General features: G+C 27.6%; 3 protein-coding genes across 5 annotated transcripts in view; 2 read left to right on the plus strand and 1 right to left on the minus strand.

The window, feature by feature from the left end:
- Positions 1-2865, plus strand: part of LOC135930542 (probable serine/threonine-protein kinase MARK-A) — a 50218-nt gene extending 47353 nt beyond the window's left edge. For 2 of the 3 annotated variants that reach the window (XM_065467352.1, XM_065467354.1), the window contains exons 8-9: positions 301-543; positions 2240-2865. In XM_065467352.1, the coding sequence (XP_065323424.1) occupies positions 301-543; positions 2240-2365 (369 nt within the window). In that variant the 3' untranslated portion in view covers positions 2366-2865. The remainder of the gene's footprint in view (positions 1-300; positions 544-2239) is intronic. The other variant, XM_065467353.1, reaches the window with a different exon arrangement.
- Positions 2866-6868: 4003 nt separating this feature from the next.
- LOC135929730 (Kv channel-interacting protein 4-like) lies at positions 6869-11519 on the plus strand. Its single transcript, XM_065466432.1, has 6 exons — positions 6869-7011; positions 7066-7135; positions 8513-8583; positions 8877-9107; positions 11259-11321; positions 11387-11519. Exons 1-6 carry the CDS (start codon positions 6907-6909, stop codon positions 11435-11437), a joined length of 591 nt encoding a protein of 196 aa, XP_065322504.1. The 5' UTR covers positions 6869-6906; the 3' UTR covers positions 11438-11519.
- Positions 11520-11899: 380 nt separating this feature from the next.
- On the minus strand, positions 11900-16920 carry LOC135929583 (myosin light chain 3, skeletal muscle isoform-like). Its single transcript, XM_065466238.1, has 6 exons — positions 16752-16920; positions 16068-16092; positions 14659-14799; positions 14382-14549; positions 13280-13357; positions 11900-12189 (listed from the first exon to the last, which is right to left on the minus strand). Exons 1-6 carry the CDS (start codon positions 16752-16754, stop codon positions 12155-12157), a joined length of 450 nt encoding a protein of 149 aa, XP_065322310.1. The 5' UTR covers positions 16755-16920; the 3' UTR covers positions 11900-12154.
- Positions 16921-18464: the final 1544 nt, after the last annotated feature.

An 18464-nucleotide genomic window follows, 5' to 3' on the forward strand; every position in this document is an offset into this window, starting at 1 on the left:
ATTTGGTTGGCCGTTTTTAAAACATCGAACCGTTTAACAACACTAATTGTGGGTTAAATCTCAATTTTCGATCTAAGAGGCAAGTTTCCTCAGTGCTAAATTAAAAATGGGAACTAGATTTGCCATTCTCATTGAGTTCACTGTAACAGGTCGACCCTCGAATCGTGGTTGGATGAAAATATTATAATAACCTTACGCTAATGAGATATAAATTAAAGAATATAATAATTCAAACATAGTGATTATATAAATATAATTATTTGCGACACTGTTATAACACGTATACCTTTACATTCATAGAAGCCAGATTACTTGAAGAACGTGCAAAGCAAGATTGGGTCCTTGCCTATCGGAATAGCAACACCTCACCTTACTAATAAGGTCATGAGCAACAGCGACGAAAATCAACCCAAGCCTAAAAAGACGAACATTTCCACGACCGCGAATATAAACTCGAAAATTAGCGACCTTAAGAATAAAGTTAAATCCAAGATTGGGTCTTTAGAAAATGCTTCCTACACTCCTGCCGGGGGAAAAATTAAAGTATTATTTTTTTTTAATGACTATTGTTGTTAAACGGCTCTATTTATGAAAACTGATAACCCATTATTTTAGCCAAAAAATGTTATGCAAGTCTCTAGATTTCGTTAATAAATGTCCAAACCTTTCTGTCATTTATGAACAAAATCTCCATGCTTGCTTGATATTTTTGGCTAAAATATTGTAACTAATCAAATCAAACAAGTATTAAAATATAACATTTCCAATCTGAACCGTTAAAACCCTTGTTAACGTTATTATTTACGAAACCGAATCTGTTTAAAAATTTTGCCACCTATCGATAACTATTTTTAATTATTTTTTGTATATTGTTATTTGATGGCGCCAACCCGAGTTAGCGTAGAGAAAATGTTCTTAACCATGGATTGGATTTATTTTTTCTCCCTTTATAAATTCGAATTTGACAAAAGAGAATCCAGATATTATTAACTAAAATTAAATTAAAATAATAAAGAAAAAATAATATCATTTTACTGAAAAATAATTTTACGTTTAGAAATCATTTTACAAAAAATAGTGACCATTTAATATATAATACTGATGGTGGCTTTCTTAATTTCTCGTTAAATGAATCAATTACCCCATTTTCAAATAATTATACCTAAGTGACTAGATGATTATCCCCCGCTGAAAGGCACCAATGAGTAATTATGGAGATTGAATTTTTTTTTATAATAAATATATCGTTGGCTGCATTGTGTTTGTGATTAGATTCTATTTTAAAAATTCTTTATTTTTGCGATTATATTAATTGTAGGACTCATGGTAAATCTGAGTCCCATTGTATTAAGTTTAAGAATTATGTTTCAATATAATTTTTATTTATATATCGTATTATAAAAGGCTAATATTTGCCTAAAAAAAATTATCATTATTTTCATTTTTATGTTAGAAAATAAACACTCGGAAACACTCTTTCGTGTATAATATTTACTAAATAAAGACTAAGAAAATTATTCTAAAAGTTTTCCAGGAATAAGGTAATACCAATATAAGTTTTTATAACTAGCAGCTTGTAAATTGCAATCTCTAATAGTTGAAAAATTCCAAATCCATTTATTTTTTTTTTACATAAACGAGTATATCAGTTCCGATTGTAGGTGTTTTTATAGTCAAAACAAAAATTCTTTATTATAAAATTGTTTCCTATATATAGTCTTTTGTAATTATGTCATTTAACTACTACTATGCAATTACATTGACCTCCATTAGATAATATAAAATGTAGGAAATATATAATTCAAATAGCGTAACCTTTTAAAATATATAAACATTTAAATATAACAGGTGTGTAATTAAAAAACAAACAATAAGGGACTCGGTTCACAGATTGCGCCGGAGAAAAGCGGTTAAGCATTGAGACGAGAATTAGCTTTTCTCTGCTTCAGGTGGTCAATCTCGGCTAAAAATATAACTGTTCATCTCAAATAATAGAAACCCGTTTTTTTAAAATTCATTATTATGACGGAATTTTTATAAATATATAACGGTTAAATGTTTTTGTTCCTCCCGAAAAGTTGTTATAATATGGGGGATACAAGGGTTTGTACTGCAAGTTTAATTAATTAGATGGAATTGAGGATAGATATGGAAATAGGCTAGAATCATAGTTTTAGTCAAAGGCAATCAATCATTGTTATAAAACAAATAATTATTAATTTATTTTGAACAAAAAAAGATTCAATCATACAAACTAGACTTCAAGGATAAAGCGGCCTCGAAGGTACAATCTAAACCAGTGGGCAATCTTAAAAGTCCTTTGATGAATACGAATGACGTTCAACTAGTGACAGCTAATCAATAAAACTTTCGTTTATTTCTAACCCCTTTTGTTCATTTACGAAAATAACTTAAAATTTTGATTTCTGTAGAAATTTTACATGTTTGTAGTTTATATAATTAAATATATTTTTATTTCCTTCACAACGTTTTACTTTTATATATATTTTTTTTCTTCAAATTTCGAATATTGTCTCCATATATCATGTCAATGCTTTTTTTTAAAATAAACCTTCAGCATTCATTCTTTAAATGTTTTAGTAATGATTATATGCGCCAAAAAAGCAACTGTGGTGGTAAGTAGTAAATTTTAGCTTGGCATTTTCTTATTATACAAGTTTTTATATAATTAATCTCGTTATGACTAACAATTTTGCCCTATTAAATTGTTATATTATTATTATAATCCAAATTTAATTCATATAAATTTTAATATTATGGATGTATTATATTTTCTAAAATATTTTTTTTCAATGCATTAGTTATATGTACACACACAACACAAATGAAGGTTATATATTGGATGATTTTATTTTTATATAAGAAAGTTGATTTCATAGTTTTATAAAAAAAAATATATATATATTATATCATAATTTTTTTAAATATCAGTAATATAAGATATCATAATAAAGTTTATCAAATTAAATAAATGTCTGATGTGTTTAATATGTATAAATTGGACACATTTTTGGCATCTTACAACTGTCATGTAAATTAAATTTAACTTGATATTTTTTTATGATTAATTTTGCTATGACTAACAATTTTACCCTATTTAAATATTTTCTAATCTAAATTTGGTATAATTTTGATATTATCATTAGTTAAAAAAAAGCCTGGATAATTCATGATGGTATATTTTATTATCAAATTTTTCAGGTTTGTTTATAGTTGGCATCACTAGTCCTTAACTCAGGAGAGCGTAAATTATATGAATTTTTTAAACTAATTATTTTAAAATTACCTTTTTATAAAAAATTTCAAAGGGTACTTCAAATTTTTCAGGGGGATCGAGCTAATGTGCCCAGCGTCTACGAGTAAGGGAGTATAAACATTTTGCCTACAAATTATTTGAAGTGGGGGTAGTGTGTAGGCATCTAAGAGGGGGGGGGTTGACAACGGGCAGGGTAAATTTGTTGGAGAGGGGGGGAGGAGTCATTAAGTGAATCAGATAAAATAGGGCAAAATCTAAACATTTACCAAATCTTTATTTTTCAAATAATGCTATTTTTTAAAACGTATTTTAAAAGTGTTGGATATTCTTATCAGTAAACTCATATTCATGCCAAACATTATACTATAATAATGCATTCATTGTAAATGATGTGGTTTAAAATTTAATTTATGTTCTAAAAAAATTCTTTAACATTCAGAATTATTTGGTAGAGTATTGATAATTTGAGTGATTCTTTTTTAAATTTATGAAAGGAGGGGGCGGGGGCGGAGTACTATTTTTGTTAAACATCTCTGTTTTAGCAGATTTTAAAAACAGTTTATTCAATATTTTAGCTAAAAAAGTATTCCCTAAACCTCGAGATTTCTCTAATAGATGCCAAAACCTTTGTGCCATCTATAAACAAAATCTTCAGAGCTTGCATAATATTTTCCGGGGTAAAATGTTGAGTCCGCTTTTTTAAAAAATTGGCTCAAATCGAGCCGTTTAACTACACTAGGAAATACCATTTAATTAAATTTTTAGAGGGGTAAATATAGGTTTCTGAGAGGAATTTTCCTCCAGTAAATATCCTGTCATGTAGACGCTGCCCAGCCATCCCCCCCCCCCACCCAGTGAACCCCACAGCGGACAGGGGGTACGAAGCAACTGCTTCTTAAAATTTAGGATATTTTTCTTTTTTAAATTTTATTTCATTTTTTTTTTATTATACCAATTTATAACCAGGTTTCTTGTCTTGTCATAAAATTATTTTCCCAATTTCAAAATATTAACCAAAATAAATACAAATACTTAATTAATGATTACACACGGCATAATATAAGGGATGACGAATGGAGAGATCATGTTAGAAAAAGACATGGTGGACTAAGTTTTAACGATACAAAGAAAAGCTTTGGAATAGTAGCCTTTAAAGACATTATTAAACTAATTGCAGAATTCAAATCCTGTCCTCAAATCGTATAAAAAATTGGAGACAAAAAAAAGGGATTATAATCCAAATTATATTCTAATCTATTGTCATTGTCATTGTCATATAATAATATAAATATTCAAATTGAAACTATGAAAAATATGATTTATGTTAGCGTCAATGTTTTTTTCCGGCAAAGTGTTATTTTTTACAACTTTAAATCATTCTTTGATTTCGTTTTAATAAATTTAAAAATCTGATTTTACCGGAATATTCCAGCATGTTTGGAATACCTATCTCATGAATCGTAGACAATTTTGCTGTTAATCTTTGAGTCATATATAATTTATATAAAAAAATATATGGAAAATCGAATATAAATTATATTAAGTTTAAAAATTTATGAAAAAGTTGCCTGAAATTCTTAGGGTGGGTAATCCAAACATGGCGGAATACATTTCTGGTTAAATCAGATCTTTAAATAATAATAAAATCCTCTAAAAAAATGATTTAAAGTTGAAAAAATAACACATTGCCGGAAAAAATACGTTCAATTATAAAAAAATTCTATAAGAGATTGAATTTAGCAGGTGTTTTTAAATTATTTTTGATTGTACATTACATATTATGTTTAGAAATCAGAAACAGTAGCTTTGTTAGTAAGATATATTGAAAATGGTAACACAATTGGTCTTGATATTAAAAAAAATATAATAAGCAAACAGTTCCATGAATATACCCCTCGAATTCTTAATTGGGCAATGCTATGATGGTGCTTCAAATGAGTGGAAAGATCATAGGAGTACAGACTTTGATTAGGGCTGAGATCTCAAAGGCAGCTTTTATTTGGTGCTATTATAATCGATTAAATCTAATCATTGTTCAATTATGCCAATCGATAAAAGAACTAAGAAATGTTTTAATGATCTGCGAGATTCACTTGTATTTCAATGGTGTTAAAGGATATGCAGTGCTTAAAGCATGTCAATAGTGTACTGATAAAACCGCAACGATTTTTGGGCATCATGAATGCCACTATTTGTTTAGATTTAAAATGTTTATTTTATATTCATAGAAGCTGGGTATCATCATATAAAGCTTTTGTAAAAATATTTTCTATTTTACAATGCTTTGAGGATAGCTTTAGCAAATTTAAAGGATTCTGAAGATTCTGACACTTCTATCAGACTAGTGCTATTGTTTTTTTAGAATAGAAATATTTTATTTTATCACTTTGTATTTTTTGGATAACATATGGTTGACAACAAAGCTTGGCTTTTACAAAATTGAAAACATTTCGAAGGATATATAGTTTGCATGAATCAAATTCTATTGGCAAAAGATACCCTGATTGATTTGAATAATATATTATGAATTATTTTTTAATCCCATAGATAATAACACTAGATTCGTGAAAGTTTTTTTCAAAGGCACAAGATTTTATGAAGAGGAGAAATCTACCCTTTGATTTTAAAAGTTCTAGACTTCAAGCATTACAATCCAAAAAGGAGTATATAAAACCAGTTTATGCTGCACTCGATTTGATCATTATAAAGTTTAATGAAAGACTCTATGAAACTAAAATTAAGCCTCATTTTTTTATTTACACCAAAGGGAATGGCGGAAAAGACGTTCGTTGGATCATATTGAGGATATCTTTTAATTTTACCATTTAAAATTCGAGACAAGTTTTTTGGAAAAATGTCTAAATTTCGAAATATTTATAATATGGCTAAGACGAGAAAGAAAATAATTATTACATATAACCTTGAGGGTAAAAGATTTTTTCAGATTCTGAGAATTGTAAATTTATTTTATAAAATTATTTATGTTAATACATTATTTAGCTTTCTTCTCCTTCTTCTTCTTCTGATGATGATGATTCTGAGATCTATGATCCAGATCGGAATTCGTTTATTTTACCCTATTCGCTTACTTTAAAATTTTTCTGCTTTCCCTAAATTTAACAATTATTATATAAATATTTTCTTAACCATTTCTATTACCTCATGTGTCTTTACCAAAAGGGTTTCAAAAAATAATTGACTGTTTTTTTAGGAGAGGGGGGGGTGTTCATAGTGCTTTTCAAGAGGGTATTCTGCCTCCATCCTCTCCTAGTTAGGCACTGGTTTGTTTATGACTAAATTATACCTAATATTTGCTAATATGTATATATTCCCTTTTTGTTTAAATCGATAATCTGATTAAAATATCTGGCAAAAATATATATGTCCTTCATTGGACACCATTAATTAATCCTAATATATATATTTTTTTATCATTATCTAAACTAAATTATATAATTGGTTATTTTAAAAAATAAAAAAAAAACAGTTAAAATCGATTATTAAAAAATTTAGATTTTTATTTTATAAGATTTAAAAAAAATACTTTTCTTTAAAAATAAAAAAAAAATATATATATATATATATTATATATTATATATAATAAAGATATGTAAAGAATCTCTTTAAGCATGAATAATTATCACGCCCAATCCCAAAACTTGCTGCAAAATCTCTGCCTTCAAACAAAATTTGATAGAAAGGAGATTCAAATATTGTATCAGGGATTTAAACAGGTTTTCATATTGTTACTGTATAATAAATTATAGATAATTAAATCTTATACGTAGGAATGCCCTAACGGAGTATTGAATTTCAATGCATTCAAACAAATCTATGGAACCTTTTTCCCTGCAGGAAGTATAATCGCATATATATATGAAATGAAATGGTTTATCTTTATCAGATTTACACTTTGAATATTTATTATTTTCTTTTCTACCGTTGAATATTTTGATTTCAAGATCCTAGATAATTAGTAAGGTCTGAATGTGTGTTTCTTTTTCTAACAGTTTTATAAAGGGAATATTTTGATTTAACGGGAGATAAAAAAAATATGAAAAGAAACGTTTTGAAAATTATTCGATTAATTTTTAAATCTTTTTATAAAATATAAAAAATTATTATTAAAATATCCAGATATTTAAAAAATATTTTAAAGGGTGGCACCAAATAAAATCATCCTTGAATCAATGACATATAATAATACCTAGACTGACCATTAACAGCTGATGACGCCATTTTGATTACCCCTATCATCATTAAAAATTTTAAACTAGAGGCCAATTTATTCCTACGTCGGGGGCAAACTTTATTTAAAGAATTGCCTGATTATCAAGATAATAAGGAAGCAAGTTATCAATTTAAATAGTAGTTTTTTTAACGTGAGAATAATTACTATATATGGGTAACCAAAATGGTGGGTTCAGCTGATTTGCATTCAACTACGCTTTCAAATACATTTTTATGAATTGCATCGTCAGTCTAGGCATTATTATTATGTCATTGCCTTATAAAAATTTTATCAAGAGATTTTTTTTCCCAGAATATCAGAATTTTTTTTTAAAATAATAATTCAAATACAATAAAATGTTAGGAAAATTCATAGAAATTTATCAAGTAATAAGAGTTCTACTGCGGTTTTTAAAAAAACTTTATTTTGTTTTAAAAAACTTTATTTTGTTTTTAAAACTAATTTTCTAAGGTTGTACTGTACAATAAACACCATATCCACAAATAATTGTATTTTTTTTGAAGATTTTTATTTTTAATGAGAAGTTCAAAGCATTATATAGCTTTCCTTTTAGTCATATATATATATATAACATAGATTATCAGATATGATATTCTGTAGAAATGTTGCCTTTGATATTTTAAATGTATCAATATTTTCAAATAAGAATATTACTGATTTTATTTTAACTAACCATTGGTTTATTTATCTGAATAGGCTGATAGATACAGGTATCAGTATCTAAAATCCATTTCTTTTATAAAGATTTGTAAATAGATTCTTTTCCCAGAGGACCTCTGCCCAACTCGAGAACCTCTTTTCTTTTTTAAAATTAGCCGGGTACTGAACCGGTTCTATCGAAAGTATATAATGACTCGAAACCGAAATACAATTATGTATAAGCCTCGTGATACGGCAAAATAGAGGACCGAATCTTTTTGCCGTCTATGAGCAAAAAATCTCCAGAACTTTTGAAATTTGATTTATTCTTTTTCTCGAAAAAGATTCAACAAAATATTCGTATTACGTATTCAAAAGTTTGGACAAGAGTCGTACGGGGACAATTGTATTCGAGGTATAATATTAAATTTACATTTGGGACTAATCCCATACTAGTGTTGTTTAAATGGCTCGTTTTGAGCCGATTTTTTAAAAACGGCTAACTCAGTATTTTAACCAGATAAATATTACGCAAGCCTGAAGATTTTGTTCATAGAAGGAACAAAGGTCTAGACATATATTTTCAAAATCTCGTGGGTTAGACAATATTTTTCTGGCTAAAATATTGAGTTAGCCGTTTAACAACACTATCCCATACCCTTAGTTTTTGATATTCTTTGGATTCACCTATACATTATTTATCTAAAGGATTTTGCGAGAGAATTGTCCGCCATATCGAAAGGATCTTTGGAGGACAAATTGAAGTGGGCTTTCAAGTTATACGATGTGAATGGGGACGGATTTATAAGCAGGGAGGAGATGACGTCCATCGTCACTGCCATCTACGAATTATTCAGTAAATTCCCGGAAGAATGCCGGGACAAAGTGATGGGTGATACGGAAAATTTTATCAAAAATCACGTTGAAAGAATTTTCCGGGTAAATTTTTATAGACATAATTTTTTTTATTTATTTTTTTTGAGTTTAAAATAAAAGTAATTCGTGCCTAACACTTAACTTATTCAATTTTACATGATCAGGTGATTATTTTTTAAGTGTTAGACGCAGGCGCGTAGCCAGTGCCAACCCCACCTCCTCCATGTAGCAAAAATATTTGTGAATTGCAAAATATATCATATTTCAATTCGAATAAATTATATTCCATTTTATATTTTAGCAAAAAAAAGTTAAAATTATTTAAATATTTCTTACCCTTTGTGAATATATCCCGCGAAAATTTAATGTGACTTTTTTTACATTTTTATTTTAAAAAAAGTCTTAAACAACTGATGAATAAAAATTTATCAACCAAATAAAACTCTCATTTAATTTATCTTTACTAATAACTATGAAACTATGATAAGGCAAAAAATGTTAGAGTTGTATGATATGTTCAAAAAATCCAAAGTGACGGAATTTATATTAGTAGAATTATTGAGACTCTGTTAAAATGCGTACCAGGCAAGATGGAGCCTTCCGGATTTAGTCTTTTTGAATCTAGAAGAACCCATTTTTGATTGCCCTCGGAATATCGGAATGACCTGAACTAGGTATATCATCTGAAGGCTACGTAACAATTTGCAATACTTTTTCAGGATTTGGTTGAAGTTATGATAATCGCGAATAATTTATTATAATTATAACTTAGAAAACTAAGATATAGTATTGACCAAGAACTTTACGATTTGTGTGATTTGTTGAGACGAAATTATATGATCACGAGATTCGAGAGTCTGGACTTGCACCCAATAAACGAATCGTTTCAGTATAAAACGCGGAATCAATTGAGGATTACCATTAAAAATAAATAACCCTTATTTTTCGACTTTTAGGTATGTGCTTTTTTCAAAATCAATCAACGATTTGTGATTTAACAAATGGTTCTATCCAATTTACAAATAACTATTATAGAAATCAGTCTAAGGATTAAATCGATATTGAAATAATTAAATATTTAGCGCAATTTTATTTAGAGAATATAATGGTAATATATCTGAGGGCCAATTAATTTCAAAATTTAAATTTTTGGTATGCGAGATTTAATATCTTCCAAGTAATCCACGGGAAGCATTGCATACTTTAAAATACATTTTGAAGCTTTTTTTCAAATATATTAAGATAACTGTATAGGTATATTTTGTCAACGATACCTAATTAGTACGAACATAATGAAAGGACCTTTTCTTCACTACGAAGAATTGGAAAAATATCTCAAAATTACGACATCCCAAAATCGATTTGAATGGACTAGCTATGCTTAATATGCAACAGAGATTTAATCGACAATACAGAACAATCTGCGCAATCGTATAGAATGAATAAATTTTCCATTTATGAAAGATATTTTAATTAACTTTTTTAAATCGTAATAATGTTTAATTCTTAATTTATTGTGACTTACCTATTTATATAGCTATGATTAATATTATTCGGTACTCTAGGGGGTATACTTTCGAGGGTATGCCTAAAAAATAATATTGATGAAGAAAAAATTACACCACCACCCCTCCCCTTCCCCCACAGTAGAATATTCCTGGCTACGGGTATGATTAGACGAATTAAATCTGCTAGCTACATCGAAAATGTAAAATATATATTTATTTCCCATTTTTTTTTTGTATTTCGTATAGACATAGAGATTCGCGAATAGCTTTAGAAAGTAGACAAAGCATTTTCTTTTTTTGTAAAATATTTTTCCGATATTGACTTATTAGAGTCCCGCATGGGCCTGTCCGAGAGGACGGACATTTTTTTCCGGATTCTTTAGGGCCTGGACCTTGATTCATATATTTTTTTTAATTTGGGAAATCGATTCGGACCCATCCCGAAAGAGAAAGAAGAAAGAAAGAAAGAAAGAAAGAAAGAAAGAAAGAAAGAAAGAAAGAAAGAAAGAAAGAAAGAAAGAAAGAAAGAAAGAAAGAAAGAAAGAAAGAAAGAAAGAAAGAAAGAAAGAAAGAAAGAAAGAAAGAAAGAAAGAATGAAAGGAAGAAAAGTATTTGTCGGAAGTAGGGCACACGGACTTACTTATTGAATAACATTACCTTGTAAAATTTTTTTTTTAAAAAACAAAACCTTTTAAATAAAATGAAGAAAATGGATTCGAATAAAGATGGGAAAGTGACCTCGGAGGAGTTCATGAACGCTTGCATAAAGGTTTATATTTATAATTTGGAACATCATTATAAATTAATCATTTTTAAATATATCGATTTTATCAGGACAAGAATCTAACAAAATCGATAGAATACCTGAACACGATATTCGTTTAATCTCCTCAATTGACAAACTGAAAATATTTGTTTAATAATACCTAATTTTCTTATTATTTATCATTATTATTATTATTATTCACCCAATATAAATTTTAATATTTTTATCCAGAAATATATTATGGAATCCTTTAGAGAGGTTTTTTTTTTTTAACTTAGCAAATATTTTATTACACCCATTCCTAGCCATGGTAGATTAATTCTTTAGAGGGCTTCAAGAATATATAATACTAATGACATGGAATTAAATCAAAACAAATCTTCAAATAATTAATTTCGTCAAAAAAAAAATATTAAATTTTAAAGCGAATAAAAAAAAATATATATAAAAGCTTCTAAGACGCAAATTATTTAATTATTTTGTCTGTCCTAGCAGCACCCCTAAGCTACTATCTACCCCGGAAAACAATATTAATTGAAATTTGTAATAGTTTTTGTACTTTAAATGATATTTAACGGGCAGGCATTAAATGGTGTGTTTTATTTTCAAATTTATGGTAGATAAAAAAAAAATATAATCAATTAAAATCGCTAATAATTGTAAAAGTTAGGTTTATCTAAGTATAGTTTTGTTTTTGTTTTAGATAAACTCCCTTTCCCGTAAAGAATTTACAAGTTTCGCGATATTATAATCGAACCAATAAAAAAAAGTTATGATAATTACAAAATCAAATAAATAAAATGATGATATCCTGTTTGCAAGGCCGGGTCAAGTTTTTAAGCGGAGGTATTCATGACGAAACTTACGAATGCTATATTTTTGCAAAATTAGAATAATTTATAAATAATTAGTTGCTAAATGGCTCGTTTTGAGCCGATTTTTTTAAAAACGGCTAAATCAATACTTCAACCAGAAAAATATTACCCAAGCCTGAAGATTTTGCTCATAGAAGGAACACGGGTCTAGACATATATTATCGGAATTCTTCAAGCTTGGGTAATATTTTTTCTGGCTAAAATACTGAGTTAGCCGTTTTTAAAAATCGGCCCAAAACGAGCCGTTTAACAATACTAATAATAATTTCAAGATTCATATAAATATTAAATTAAAATGTCATCATCTTGTTCTTTTGTAAGGATAGCTAATATCCGAGAGATAAAAGTATCCCCACGAATATTTATTATAGTATCTTTGTCTCTTCATTCTTAAATTCGAATCGATCGGTTCTTTATCAAATATGTTAAAATTCCTCATAATTTGGTTCTTATTTATATAAAAAAATTTAATCTACTGCTTTAATCTGCAAATTAAATAGAGACTAGAAACATGTTAAATGTGGAGAAACTTTTTAATTAAGAGATTTCCAGGATTAGGAATTCTATTCTTTCTTTCTATTCTTTCTTTTCTTTTCTTTTCTTTCTTTCTTTCTTTCTTTCTTTCTTTCTTTCTTTCTTTCTTTCTTTCTTTCTTTCTTTCTTTCTTTCTTTCTTTCTTTCTTTCTTTCTTTCTTTCTTTCTTTCTTTCTTTCTTTCTTTCTTTCTTTCTTTCTTTCTTTCTTTCTTTCTTTCTTTCTTTCTTTCTTTCTTTCTTTCTTTCTTTATTTTCTTTAGGAAACCATAATTTTTTTTTAAAAAAAAGAAGAATTTTAGGTATAGAAATAATAATTATCACACACACATTAAATGAAAAATTCGATTTTTTTTAAAAAAAAAGATATCACAAACACAAAAAAATTAAGCAGCTGTAAACCCTAAATATATATATATGCTCTTGTTCTCAATTAAAAATAAAAAATTTCCCGCAAAAGCAAATTATCGAAAAATGGGTCTTAAAAATTAAAAAATTTTGATAAAAAGTAAAGAATTTTGATAAAAATTAAAAAAATTTGATAAAAATTTTACGTTCATATTCGATATAACCGTCCGAATTTTCTTTGCCTTGTAAAATTTCGTCGACTTCATTTTCTTTTAATCTTTCGCCTGACAATATGTATTTTTAAATAAATAAAAAAAAAATTTTTGTTTAAGCAATAGGTTAAAAAAAAATTATTTCAAACAATCGATTATCTAAAATAGGTTCGAACCTAACCAGGGTCCACATTACCCCAGGTTCGATGGGTTGCCCATAAATCGGTCTATGTTTGGTCTGTAGTCTCAAAAATGCCCATTTAAACAATTTTAAATCTCTGAAAATTCGGGGTGTTGAGACCCGATTTGGATCGATTTTTTAAATGTCCGTTTTAGAATTTAGCCAAAATAATATTGTGCAAGCCTGGAGATTTGCAGAAAGGTTTGGACATCTATTTTGCCAAATTCTCGAGGCTTACATAAAACTATTTTGGCTAAAATCTTAAATCGGCGCGTTTTTTTAAAAAAATTGACCCGAATTTAGACAAAATTATTATAAAGCATATATATTTTTACTGAGGTAAAAAAAAAAAAAGAAAGAAAGAATTCAGTAAGAAATCAAGAAATTTACTTTAATAAAATTAAAAAATGATTTCAAAAGATTCATTAGAAAAAAATGGTCTAAAATTTATATAATTTACACCTAATGGAATGCATCGAATTGAGAAATTTCTACCAGAGACCTTCGTGGATGCTAATTCTTTGACCAAGCTAAACCCAAGCCCATAATAAGTTGCAAAAAATTTTTTTGCCAAACCCCTAACTCATTTATTGTATTTAATGAATTTAGACCGATCATTTTGTCTACAATACCGAAAATCAATATTATTGGTAGAAAAAAATGGCAATATTTCTTTAAGTTAACGACTATTTTAAATAAGCATAATTTTAAATTTAATAATATTAGGACCAAGTCCAGCCCAAGTCCATTATAAAAAATAAATTAAAAAACCTCAGACCCGGTCCATGCCGACCCATGAAGATCTCTAAATTCCAACCAATATAAAGTATAACGCAGAAAAAAAATATCTATTGCTCGAATCCCAATATTTTCCCGCATAACTGAAAATGAAAAATATATGGAAAAAAAAAGTACCTAAGGCTAAGAGAACGTGCCTTATTTCAGCGGCCAATATAGTTCCGTCACCTTCTTTATCATACACCTTCATTATTTCTATGAAATCTTCATATGATCCGGCATCCTTAATTTTGGATGCCTCTTCAAACATCGGCAAGAATTCTTCGAAAGTTATCCGTCTTTCACCTTAAAAGCGACAACAAAATATTACAATCAAATTTTGGGTTATTTAAACTTAGAAAATAAATTTTTATAGCGTATATATATATATAATATATTATTTAAGAAAAATAACTTGCTAAATCGGTTCCCCCAACTTTTTTGACAGCGACTTCAGTGGGTACGAGTCCCAAAGATCTTAACAGGTTGCCCACGTCACTAGTTCCAATTTTATCGTCTCCTTTTCTATCGAATATCAAGAAAGCCTCCTTCATATCTATTTCCAATTAAGAATTATATATATATATTGAGATTCCTACTACATTATCTTAAAGTTCCTTATTTAAATCTAATTTTTAAATAGCAGTGTCATTTTTTCAGTGTAGAATATAAAATTTAGCCAATCGCATTGGCCTTTACGGCTTTCGCGCTTGGATGCTTTATTGGATGAACCGCAAAAATTTTGAGAATATAATTTAAGTGAAATTAATGTAACGCGAATGATTAAATTAATAGATGTATTACAAAATCGGAGAAGAAAGCAACAATTAAGAGTTTGTTTTAATTATGAGATATCTCTATATATATATATATATATTAATAGAGGAAGATATCCACCTTAAATACAAAAAATGCTATGTCTTTCAACAAAAAATAAAGGTCACATAACTCCGAAAGGAAGTACACTTAATAAGACTAAAAATGTGATATAGTAGATATTATATATGTAATAAAGCTGCCAGATTTTTTTAAAAAAGCCCGCTATTTATGTTTGGTTTGGAGGCTATGCAAAAGTCCAAAATCAACGTCCGGGATAAACCAAAACTATTAAAGTCTTTCAAAAGACGATTTAAATACATCAAATATATATATATGAATATGAAAATGAAAAAAAAAATGCAAAATATTTTAGAGATATCGCCTATTTGATAGTGTGAAAAATAGTTACAGAAAAAAAAAGAGTAATTCATTGAACAAATTAAATACGAATCGACAAAGGTTTCGGAGATTGTTACAGCGGCACAAAGAGAAAATATCATTCAGGTATAATATGTGGAGGGGTGGATAAAGAATATATTATTCTCAATAAAATATTACTCAAAATCTAGTGTTGTCAAAACGGCTTGATTTGGAACCTATTTTTTTAAAAAATGGCTATCACAATATTCTATCCAGAAAAAATATTGCCTAAGGCCTCGAGATTTTATTAATAGTTGTCTAAACATGTGCGCTATCTATCTATGAACAAAATCTTCAGGCTCTTGCCCTAATATTTTTATGGGTAAAATTAACCGATAAAATTAACCGATTTTAAAAATCGGCGGCTAAAATCGAGCCGATTAACAACGCTACTCAAATGATTATTTTTTAAAAAAAAAATACTCCATAATTGAAATTAATTCGAAAAAAAGGAAGCTTGAATTTAGATATAATATGGAGGTTTAAAATTTAACTTAAAATATCACGCTAATATAAGAATTTACATACGTGCAAATTCAAATCATAAATATTTTAATATTTTAAAATAAATAAATTAAAATTTACCATCCATAGTAATATCTTCTTTGGGCTAAAAATGAAATAAAAATAATTGTTATTATTCAATGACCTCAAAATTTGTAAAATTAAATTTACCATCAAAATAACAAATATTGCTTTATAAACGTTAAATTTAAAAAAAAAACAGTTCGCTATTAGCAATATGTTTTTTAATTATGAGAATAGTCATGACTATAGACCTGTACAGAACTGTCAGTTATTCAGATTAGGGATTCTAACATGGAGGCGAAGAGGGTGGTTTGAGGGGAGGGGTGGGGGTAGTTTGTGACATTTTCGTCTGGTAGGGAGGGGTAGCTTTGATTGCCTATTTGAGGATAAATTGTATTAAGAATTTAGGGTGCAGGAATCTCCTTCCGGAATAGACAATATCTGGCCTGGTCGGATCAAATTTTAAAATTTTATTTGAGTCAGTCAGACTTCACCACTTAATATTTTACTTTCAACGCTTGGAATTTTTTCTTTCCCCCCGCCTTCCTCGAAAAATTTACTTTTTCCTCAATCCAATCTTCTTTTAAAAAAAAATGTTCGGATCGGCCATGAATTCAAAAAAAAAGGTCAGACCTATACAGGGATTTTAATCCTAATTTATCCATGATCTAGGGAAAGAAAAAATAATATGCATAATTATAATATTTCCGAAAAAAAAGAAAGAAAGAAAGATTTACTTACCATTTCTTCAAATAGTTTAATCTCGGTTTTAAGGAATTGGATGGAATCTATACGAATTGAATGGCGAGAAATCTTCAAAACGAGTAATTATAAAATGAGCGAAAAAATAATTTGTGATCGTCTATTTGTTGTTGTTGTTATATTGGATCGATTTTGGTGAAAATCAAAGGTTATCAGAATAAATATTAGCGATTAAAAGTCTTTTAATAAAAAAAATATAATATAATTATATTATTATAAAATAAAAAACTAATAATAATAAAATAAAAAAATACAATATAAATTAGATCTTCCTTATGCGGGCCAGATGCGCTCGATTATTCATTTCAAATAAAGTTACAATTTTTAAATGAATAAAATTTAAAAAATAACATAGCAATGAAAAAAATTTTCTTTCTTTTTACCAATAACTTTTCATAAATTTTTAATATTGATTTTTTTTTTGAATGTTTTTTCCTTATACAGTTAAGCTGGCAGAATTTATATCTCTTCAAAATATTATTGTCATTTTTTAAAAAAAAATAAATATAAAAAAATAGAAAGAGAAATCATAATTTGTGGACTTGTAAAAGTTTCACAGAGATTTTTGCCGCTATGAGAGGTAACGACAATTTGAGCATCAAGAGATCTTGAAAAATTTAATTGCCTTAAGTTTTTAAATAAAAGTTATCAGGATTCAGATGTATCGTTATAATTTTTGTGTATCAAACTGTATCGATTTTGAAATTTTAATGTATCGTCGCAGTGATCCGATATAAACATTTTAATGTGCCATCGAAAAATATTTTATACTTTTAATTTAATATTAAATATGTAGTTCTATTCTCCTATTTGAAATATAATTTTAACTTAATAAATATTTAAACTGTTATTACATTAATTAATCCGAATTATTTTTTCTACCTTTTATCTTACATTGTAATTTTATTCTTTTTAAAAAATTTAAAAAAATTTGAAATATGTAAATATTTAATTTTCACATAAACTATTTCAACTTTTTAAATATAAATAAATATTTAAATTGGCTTATTATTTGATTAAATTGATTAATCCAACTTATTTTGCATTTTATCATTTCCTGTATTATTGGTCCACGTATTTCACATTTTATCATCGATTCCTATACGTATTTCCAAAATAAATTTTTTTTTCTGTTAAAATTCTTTTTCCTGGAAAATATTTTATATATCTTTATCTTTGGGATAAATTTTTTTTAAAAATAAGAAGTCAATGGGAGAGAAATAACTGCTGTTTAAACAAACTACTCTTGGTTTTTTAAAAAAGAAATAAATATTTATTCATGTCTTCTGAAATACCTAATAGTGCCAAGGGCACGGATGGCTGAAGGTGATAAGGATCAAGATGTGCCAAGATTCTGAATAAAGAAAATGAGCCTGAGCTGCCAAAAACAAAAATGGAGAGGATTTCATAGATACACGTGTTTTTAGATTTGCTTTTATAATATATTTTAAAAAGAACTAAATTAAAAAGGAAATTATCATGATGTTAACCTCCGTTGGTTATATCACCTTTAGCAATGCCAACCAGGTCACCCACCTTCGTTTAGTGTTGAATAAAACTGCTGGTTATAAGCGTATACTAGCAAATTAAACAAATTTTGTTTTAAACAAATAACGAATTATGGTATGCAATACCTATCAAACTAGTGGCGTAACTACAATTGAACTTTATAATTGTCAAAGAGGTGATACA

This window comes from Gordionus sp. m RMFG-2023, chromosome 5 (genome assembly GCF_954871325.1).
Source record: "Gordionus sp. m RMFG-2023 chromosome 5, tfGorSpeb1-WG-v2, whole genome shotgun sequence".
NCBI lineage: Eukaryota > Metazoa > Nematomorpha > Gordioida > Chordodea > Parachordodidae > Gordionus > Gordionus sp. m RMFG-2023.

Bases quoted from the DNA above. Each gene is read 5' to 3' on its own strand.
- LOC135929730 (XM_065466432.1), top strand. From the start codon at position 6,907: ATGAATAATTATCACGCCCAATCCCAAAACTTGCTGCAAAATCTCTGC. The intron at 8,584-8,876 runs GTATAATATTAA...ATTTATCTAAAG, and splicing joins CGGGGACAATTGTATTCGAG to GATTTTGCGAGAGAATTGTC. The intron at 9,108-11,258 runs GTAAATTTTTAT...AATAAAATGAAG, and splicing joins ACGTTGAAAGAATTTTCCGG to AAAATGGATTCGAATAAAGA.
- LOC135929583 (XM_065466238.1), bottom strand. The intron at 14,800-16,067 runs GTAAATTTTAAT...AATTGGAAATAG, and splicing joins AGAAGATATTACTATGGATG to ATATGAAGGAGGCTTTCTTG. The intron at 14,550-14,658 runs GTTATTTTTCTT...GTCGCTTTTAAG, and splicing joins TGGGGGAACCGATTTAGCAA to GTGAAAGACGGATAACTTTC.